We start from the raw sequence: 9,655 nt of genomic DNA, 5'->3' as shown, positions 1-9,655 counted from the left end.
CTCCAAAACTTCACCAACCAACCGCCGACAAATCGTCGACGTTTCCGGAAGAACAAAACGCGCATCGTCGCAAACGTATCATCAAAAGTCGGGACGGAAACGTCCCATCCGCATCGCCCAGAGGCGCAGCATCGGGTTGCGGTGAGGCGATGGATAAAAACGCCCCAAAATACTAACCGCCAACTCGTCTCGCTTTCGTCTCTTGTCTTCACAGGGTTGACAATCCATCAGCAGCCACCGAAAAGGGTCGCATCACGAGGAACCTGTTTTGCAGCAGTGGGCCAAGCGTATGAAGCCAAGGTGGAGTGGAACAAAACCATCCAAAAACGCTGTCATCGAAATCAAAAACAAAAAAAAACAAACCCCTGAGCAAACAAACACACCAAACCGGGCTCCGGGAAAAGCGCGCGGAATGAAAATTCACCCGAACGGCACCAAATTGTCCACGGTTCGCGCCTGGTCTGCTCCAACTGAGCGCGTTCGGGGCAAGTGAAATTTACAATTGCCTCAAGAAGGCATCCGGACGTGGCCAACTCGTTACTCGATTGTCCTGTGCGTGCGTGCGAACGCGTGTGTGTGTGTGTAAGGGTTTTTTTTATCTCTCGCTCCTTTTGCCACACGATTCGGTCAGCTTGGCCAACCGACTGGCATGGGGAGGCGCAAAATTTGAGGCGACATTTTCGTCTGATTGCCCCTCGATTGCAACACGGTGGATCCTTGCTGGGCTGGGTGGGCCACGAGGGGTGGAATATTTCAACCACCCGCCTCCATTTCAAACCCACCCCCGTCCTGTCGCTTAGCTGAGACCCGAAAAAGGGCCCCGATTCCGCCAATCGATCAACTTCCCTTGGTGATCCTTCTACCACCCCCTTCTCGAAAGGCAAACGACAAACGGTCAAACCAGTTCCGCGCCGGCCAGTTGACATGGTGACATGTTGCTGCCGGACCAAACGTACGAGCAGGCGAACCTGCGCCAGGAGCGTCTGCGCCGGTCGGCAGCACCGTACGACGACGACGACGATGGTGGAGCTTTCCCGCGATTATGCCGCCTGCAGGAGCTATACGCCGGCGTGGGTGAGGAGTTGGCGGGCGTGCTCGCGAATAATGAGATGAAATTCGGCACCGGTGCGTCCGAGGACGCCGCTGAAGGCAGTAGCTCAGGCGTTGGTAGCTCAGGTGATGGAGGAGCCAAACGGACCCAGGGGTTGGACGTGCGGTTGCCAGGTGGTGGCAAGCGATCCTCGGCGGATGCGGATAGTCTCTGGAGTGGACCTGCTGGAAGTCACACGAATACGCCCGGTCCCGGTAGATGTCGCTCGCGTACCAGCCAGAGGGCGCCACCAATCCGGAGCAAGGATCAACCCACGCGGTCGGATCAAACTGATCGGGGCATTGGGCTCGATTCGGCAAGTTCCCATGGAAGTAGTCTCAGCTACACGAGTGGTTCGAGTGACGACGAGGAAGGCCTACCAGTGAGACGACGTTCGGCACCACCAGCACCTCCGGAAAATGGTACCAGCAGGTGGACAGTTACCGGAACACCTGGTGATGATTACGACAAGACGTCCGATTTCTTCAACAACATTCCTGAGTTCCAGGGTGAAGCTCTCGGACCGTTCAGCATCACCGGTAAGCGTACCGAGCCGAATTGGAGTGGCATAAGGACGAACGTGGATGTGCTGCGCGCGTGCGAACTGTTCCTGGTACGCCATCGGATGCGACCTGACTTCTTCTGCAAGTACAAAACGGCCATGAAGTGAGTTTGCATGCGTTAACAAGTGAGCTACGTGGCCAACTGACCGAGGATCTATTTCATGTTTTTCTCCACAGCCCAACCGCATCAGCACCGGCGTCATTTCCGTTATCTCGCGCGAGAACGCCCATCGACGAAGTCCGGAAGCCTAAGAGTCTGTCCCCGCCGATGCATCGACCGGCTTCGCGTGCCACAGCGACTCTTCCTGCTGCTGGTGATCGCACCGGACCCATCTACAGCGTGCCGAACCGTGCAGGCAAAAAGCGACGTCCAAACGCGGGTGAGTATTGTGCTTTCGAACACGCGATTTTGTGCCACGTGCGTCGTGAGCTAGCGTCATGATGGGTGCTGGAGGTTTTTTGCTCCCAAATTGAAATTAATGACCAAATTAATCCGATCATCGACCGAACGCCGGTTGCCAGCAAAACGCCAGGGAAGCCAAGCGATGTCCGAAATGTGAAACGTCGTAATTAATTACCGGCACCGGGAGCTGGTGGGATTTTTCTTCGCCTCGCACTGGGAGCTGACTTGAGAAAAAAAAGCCCCTGGAGGTCCCAAACTTTTTGCGTTGACTCAAGAAGGTTTACAGAAGGGGGTGAAATTTTTGAGAGAACATTCACCAACCAAAATTCCTGTTGGAGATGCAGTAATATCTTGCGGTAAATGTAAATCCCCTTTCGTAAGGTCAGTCCAAACCCGGGGTTTGAAATTTGCCACAATTTGATTGGATGAATTTTGGCAAGATTAATTTGACAGGTTCAGGACCGCTTTACCACAGCGCCTCGGCCGCCACACGTCAATCATTCGGGTGCTGATGGGAGCGTCCTGTCAGCACGTTCCAGTCAATATTTGCGAATGGAATTTCAACAAAGCATCGCGGCATCGCAAACCTTGCGGCCTTCATTTGCGTTCCCATGCTCACGAGCATATTATCGCCGACATATCCATCACCCAACCAAGGAAGATGTTTGGCTTGCGATGAAAGCGCCGCCATGTGAAAAGAGGACTCTTGATTTCGGTGGAATGATCGATGCACTTTTTCGGCAGAGAGATGATGCTTTGGTGGAATGATGAGAGTGACAACGAACGTTCGCTGATGATCGATTACAAACATACAACATGCAGCATGTATGACGAGGTGTAAGATGTGCTTTCAACGGTATTTCCCTTAGAGCATTTACGCGCGAAGATGATCGTTCAGAATCCATCTCGCAAGCAGGTTTGATTTTTGTGTTCCTTCAGCCTATAATCCCTTCCAAAATTGTTCACATTTTATTTCGATCTGCCTTTACCCCTAAACGATGATGATTATTTCGTTAAATAATTCATTTTCCTGCGATTACGGCTGGCATTGTGTGGTTGACAAGTTATCATTATGTTTGACAACAGCCCAAAACGCACCCCATGTCTGCTGCGATCTGAAATCGTCGAATCTTTCTCGATGGAGCACCCATTCGTCAGGCTCCTGATGAGACGATTTCGAATGACAGAATGGGCATCGACAGTCGGTCAGCATGTGCCAGCACGAGGCACGTTCTCGGATCCAGGTGAGAGGGCATCGTGGAGGAACAAAAAATGATAATTTAAGTTGTATTAACAGTTCCGTGGCAGGTAATTTTTCCTTCATCGTTCATGATTTTTGAAGAGTGAGTTTACGCTTTCGATTGTCTGCGATGGTTCCACGACCGGTCAGATCGTTGGGGGGTTGAAGGTTTTTTTTTCGCTCCTTTTTCTTCCATCCGTTCACCGGGAGATCGTTTTTTCTCCTTGCAACCGCTTCTTCACTCTAGCTTGGGACCCATTTCCTCTGTTTTCATTCACTGGTCTCAGCTGTGTGTGTGTGTGTGCTTTTTTTCATCGTCTCTTGCACTCGAATCGGAGTGATTTTCAACAATTCATTTTGCCGCGTGCAGATCCTCACGATCGCCCGGTGGTGCTGCATCGCGTAAGGACGTTGTATGTTGGGAAAAATAAATAAACCAAGCATAAAAATAAACCACATTTCGCTGCATGTGGCCGGTTCGGAACGATGCGAAAACGCCAAAGGGCTCACCCAATTATACGTTGCAAGTGAGCGATGTTATCGGTTTAAATTCAATTTTGATTAACATAAGTATGCCTGGCGCGATTAAAATTTATGATTCGTGAAATACCAGAAAATGGACCCCATTCGCTCGGTGCATAACGCGAGCGAGCGAATAAAAGGCGAGGGAAACCGAGCAAACTCGGAGCGTGATAATGCGAACGTGGTGCGAACGAACGAACCCGGCTGGACGACAAGGCTCAGCCGTTGGCATCGAGTGCACGCAGAAGTTGAAGGAGAAGGGCCGAAGCTTTTGGCCGCATGTAGAGCGAGCATCTTTTTAATGAGATAAACATGATAACGATTGCATGTAGCGCGGGTGAGAACAACGTTGATAAGCGCATTGTGCGGAATGGCTTGTGGAATGGCCAAGATCGCACGTGAAGATAGTGTCCCGTGCGTTCCTTCTCTAGAGAGTACATAAAATTCACCACAGCAGCAGGCCAACAGTACCCACGAACTGACTAAGATGCAATTCATGGGTACTGGGTAACAGCGTGAATATTGCTGTTAAACAATACAACAAATTTGTTGGGAGTAACAGCAACGCCTTCTTCGGTTTTACAATATTTCTGCTGTCGCTCAGCAAGCCTAAATCCTTGTACTAAAATTTGTGCTTAAAGCATCGTCAAGCATAACGAGCATATAACGAATAAGGAGAGCTTTATACCGAGCATGAAAGCTCTGGTGGAAAAAAGCTTTCCGTTTTCGATGGGCGAAACATAACGAAAGCTTTTAGACCCTTTTGGCTTGATTTCAAATTTAAAAGCTATACGATCATTCAATTTAACGAATTTATGAAAGCAGGTATTATTTGAATTCACAATTTAATTCATAATATTTTTCATTATTCAAATTCAAGAGTTATCTGAAACCAAACTATTATGACAGTATTTTTTGAAACTGAATATTGAACTGAATATTTCGAACTATTGAAATTGTTTTTTAAACAATCCCTGGAATAACAAAAATTTACAACAACACTTGATCTAAGCACAATATTGATATTTAAGCTTCAATGCTCGATGGTTTCAATGAGATGTCATACCCAGATTTTTTTACCCAAAGCAACGAAAATTTGTGGAATTTCTGAGCATCGTTCGCGGTTTCTCAACTTAATGGTCACGCCACATGCGAGCAGTGTTAAATATGCTAACATACAATCCCTGTGCTGATCCTGACCAATGAAAAGAAATTGCACTTTTGCAAATCCACTCGGCACAATAAGCCATTATCAGACACATTTCTCTCTCGAAGGCGCTCACCAATCGCATCAGCACCGCTGGACCTGCCACTTGCTGCCACTTTCACGCAAGCCTAATGGACAGATTAACCCAAAACATTATGAATTAGCATAATAAATCTGAGATACAATCACCGATCGGGCGATCCACGAAGGAGTGGGTGCTCACTGAGGCAAGCTCCATTTCGAACAAAAGCATTCCGCGCCTTCAGCAATCGCCCCTCGGCAAGCAAAACCTCCGTACAATGTGTTTTTTTTTTATTTTCAACGTGTCTGCGTTGCTGGAGAGGTGATTTCATTTGGAGACGACTCATCCTCAACACCGAAGCTGCCGTCGTCTCGCCAACGTTTCGATGATTGCAACCGCTGATAATAAGTCCTCGAAAATTACGAGCAACGTACAAAAAGATCCCGAATACGCTCATTGTTTCCATCTTAGGGCACCATCCGCTAGGAGGATGGAGCTGAAGGGATCCCTGCCTCATGAAAAAAAGGACTCTCTACATTGTTGCGAAGGTAATTTTTCGTGTAATGAGAACCAGCCTTTGGCAAGCGATATTTCTCCGGTCCTGCCCCGTACATTGTGCGCACGAATCTCTGCCACGGGGAAATGCATTCTCGCTGGGTGATGTTGTTATTTATTCGTGGTTTTTTTTTGCCCCCTTCTCCTTGGCTTGGCGGTAAGTTTCATGGCCGGTGGTTGTTTCAGACGGCAAGTTCCCGAATCGGGCCCCATCATTCATGCCACGGAAGGGCGCGTATTGATAATGCAGAAAGCCACGCCCGGGCGGCCAAGGGGTCACACGGTGATGCAATCAGGTTAAATTCGCCCATTAAAGGAACACAACACACCTCCGGGGTCGGTTCGTGCCGGATCCTCACCCTTGCCCTTGCCACACGCCCCAGTAACGAAATAATCGATCAATCCCCATCATTGACCCGCTAGGATGCTCCTGCCCACGGATTGGGGAGCCGTTTTCTCCTAATTAAATATCGGCGAAAGGTTTTCGATACGATTAGAAACGGCCCGGAATTCAAATGACCCAGCCGTGGTGCTTAGAAACAGGTTCCTTCTCCGCCGAATCAGCCACAGAGACGACGGCTTGCACAAACCCATGTTCGGGACCGATAGGTAGTGGTATTGTTGTTTTTTCTTCCTTTGCTGCGTTCATGTTTCCTTAGAGCTGTTCTTTCGCCTGAAACGAGCCTTTTCGGACGGGGGGGGGGGGGGGGGGGGGGATGCCTCACAACATAAACTTTCGTCTGATGCCTGCCGAAAGCGTGAGTGTGAGAGGAAAACACACGCAACTGTGAGCCAGAGAGGGAGCACGTGAAAATATAAATAAAAAACCTGCTCACTTGACCGAACGTTTACGCGTGTGTTTCACCGCGCAGGCAACCTGTATTGAAGCGGAACTCTTGGAAAGGTCTCGGAAATGGACGAAACCATGCATACACGCACACAAGTGCTCCCTGACGGACGCTGCTGGTTTCCACGTTGCTCCAGAGCTGAATGGTGGCGTTTCTTTTCCATTCTTCACTTCCTTTCGCGAGCCGCAAATGACCACAAGGAGTTCACTCGACTCGGGAGCTTTTCAAGGTATGACCGAGCTTTCCGATGAACACCTGTGCGGATGCTGGGTTAAATTTGACCAACTTTTTTTTAGGTTTAACACAGTTGGGACACTGATAGTTCCTACACTAATAGTACTTGTTACACAAAAGCGGATGGTTCTATTTGAGCTCAAATTAATACACTGCTGTACAAAATCTCACTAGAAGTCTAATTAACCTTTTCTTCTATGAGCTGGTTATTCGAATTATTCTTCGTCCTACTCCATAAAATATTTATTTATAAAATCTGCAATTCCACGGTAGGGCACGACAAAATGAAAGCAAAACGAAATACCGACGAATAGGCCGGCACGAATGCAGCGAGAAATTAACTCCAACGATTTTGTTCTGCTGCCCTAAGATGCACGCGATCATGATAAATGGAAAAATCGTTCAGTATTTTAATTTCCCCTCGGTACACCGACATCGCGGCGGTGCATTTGCATCCAGTGCAGCACTCTGATCATGCTGCTGCCATCATGTCTTTCCTTTTCTTTCTGTTCGCTCGTTTGCCTCGTTCAAAACAAGACGTCCCAGGAGAACGTTACGCAAAACCCTTCGTGCCAGGCAAAAGACCTGCGGACCCATGCGGATAACATCTCGCTCGTGAGTGAACAGAAACGTGAGCGGGTGCACGCCACAAATAAGCGAGAAAGAGAACCTCAAGAAGGAGAGCGAGTAGGGTGTGGGTAAGAGCAAAAGCTCGCCTCGAGACACGGGCAAGATCCGAAGGGATGCAAACGGGAGAACATGAATAAATCTTTTGGCATTTTCGCTCCACGACCTTCCCATCACGTTGTAAGCTTCCACAATCCTTACATTTCGCTCGAAGCTTTACACCGCCGTTAGGGCACCAGGTTCGTCGCTTGATCGCGCGGACAAGTCTTTCGATTTCTCGACACAACTACACGCGCGCTTGTGTCGCTGGTCGACTCTAGTGGCATGGAATGGAGTGTTGGTCCACTCCGAGCAGGTCATTTGGATAGTTGCTCTTCCTTACGTTTCAAGCGATCTACGGTGTGTGTGTGTGTGTGTATGATCCGATCGATGGGAAGAAAATAAGAGAACCAACACAACTGGCGATCGAGAGAGACTGTGGAAATGGGAGAGAAAAGCTTGCAACGGTGGCTCGATCGTTGATCGGTCCCGTGCGCGGCTTCAGAATCGAGAAAGTTTTCGCTGACGATGGCAGCGCGCGTGTGTTGTTGCGAATGCGTCACGCTAGTGTGAAGGCACTGGAGAACTGTTCCAGCAATGGTGGCTAAGTTTGGTTCTGTTTATCTCAGCCGCGAACCGTAAACCGAAAGCTAGTGCAGTAAGGTGTGTACATGTTAAAGGTTGTGTGTGAAAAAATAAAACGGAGACGATAGTCGTCTCCCGCGATACAAGAGCAACTTGCACTGAAAGGATGCCAAATTGTGTTACATTCAAACAAGTGGTGTGGTGACGCAAAGTAGCATCCCTGCCGGGATCCATTCTCCCCGGTGCAGCACCTTATAAGGCGCTTTGTTTTAGTTCGGTACAAAACAAACGTAGAAACAAACGTTTGGAGAGTGGGCTCGCGTGACCCCCATTCGCTGTAGGGCAGGTTTAGTTGAGCCATTAGCGACGGCAGCATCAACAAACCGAACAGCACGCAATAGAAAGGAACGGAAAGCGAGCCACAATAGTGACAACGTTCAAATTATCCCAGTCGGTGCTTTTGAAAGGGCTGAAAGAAAGGGCCAGCCAGCCAGAACCCAGCGCAGACAAGCGCACGGAGAGTGAAGGATTGCGTTTGAGCGAGACGCAGCTACGAAAGCTACCCGGGTCTCGTTCTTCGGCCTCCGTCCAAATGAAGCATTATAAATCATAGGCTCCGGTAGGGCTTTCGGAGGGAAACCTGTGAGAGAAACGGACGTGCGACGGTTTTTGATGGTGGATTAAGCCGGGCTGGGAACGGGAAATTGGGAACGGGTGTGCTTTTTCTCAGTTCCATTTGCTCTATCCTTCTCACTCTCTGCCTTTTTCCTCCATCCTTTCGAGACGCCGCTGCGCGTGAAGGCGGTGCTGTTACGAACGGAGCGAATAAAGGAGCCACCAGTGGGCAGAAAAGAAATTCAAACAGATGAGAATGGTGCACGGGTGGAGAGGTCGAAGGTGCTATTAGATGAAAAAAAAATATAAGCGACGACAGAGCAAACCGGGACAGGGCAAAATGAAAGAGAGCGAGCGATAACGTGAACGGCTTCGAAAGTGCGGTGGACGCTGGGAAAGGCAAGAAAAATAGGGATACCGCTCGTAACAATAATCTACCGATCGATCGGAGGATAGAGCGTTAGGGATCGAGCGTTTGGGCCTCCTAAGCGCACGTGTGTCTGTGTATATTTTTAGCTGGTGTTTGTGTTTGTGTGTATCGGTGTGTGGTGAAGGGCAAAACGTCCAGCGCGATCGCAAAGAGGCCGAAAACGGTGCGCTCACCACTGTGATTTTGACGGGATCGAGAAGTTGAATGAAAAATAGCCGTCCATCGGCCCGGTTCGCTCCACAAATGCTTTAGGCAGCTAGGGTAGGAAGATCAGGAAGGGTATGGGAGAAAATAACAACACAGCTGAACGAACGGGCTGAAAAGAGCGAGAAAACGGGAGGGCAATGGAAGAAGTAAAAAACGACTTCTCAAACCGATAATTACAGCAAAACATAATCGCCTATCTTAGCGCCAGAAAACGTGCAAAAAACCGAGCTGAAATAGGATACGAGAAACGATCATTAAAGAGGATCGAGACAAACGGGGAGAGGAGTGACCAGTAAAACGAGAAGAGAAAAAAAAAACACAACACCACCGATTCCGACCTCGAAGTCAAGTGTGCGGCAAGTTTCGAGGAGGCGCAATTGTTCGTCGACATCGCGGAAAACCTACGAGTGATAACGGCCCGGGTGTAATCGATGATCGCGGGACGTCCGTGAACACACCCGCACGGTG

The 9,655-nt window shown here is 49.1% G+C and overlaps 1 protein-coding gene across 1 annotated transcript; it reads left to right on the top strand.

The window, feature by feature from the left end:
* Positions 1–932: 932 nt before the first annotated feature.
* Positions 933–6,769, top strand: LOC128723903 (uncharacterized). Its single transcript, XM_053817667.1, has 3 exons — positions 933–1,756; positions 1,831–2,033; positions 6,747–6,769. Exons 1-3 carry the CDS (start codon positions 933–935, stop codon positions 6,767–6,769), a joined length of 1,050 nt encoding a protein of 349 aa, XP_053673642.1.
* Positions 6,770–9,655: the final 2,886 nt, after the last annotated feature.

Source organism: Anopheles nili, chromosome 3, assembly GCF_943737925.1.
Source record: "Anopheles nili chromosome 3, idAnoNiliSN_F5_01, whole genome shotgun sequence".
Classification (NCBI taxonomy): domain Eukaryota; kingdom Metazoa; phylum Arthropoda; class Insecta; order Diptera; family Culicidae; genus Anopheles; species Anopheles nili.
Note: the sequence above shows the minus strand (reverse complement) of the source record. Positions and strands in the feature narration are given on the sequence as shown.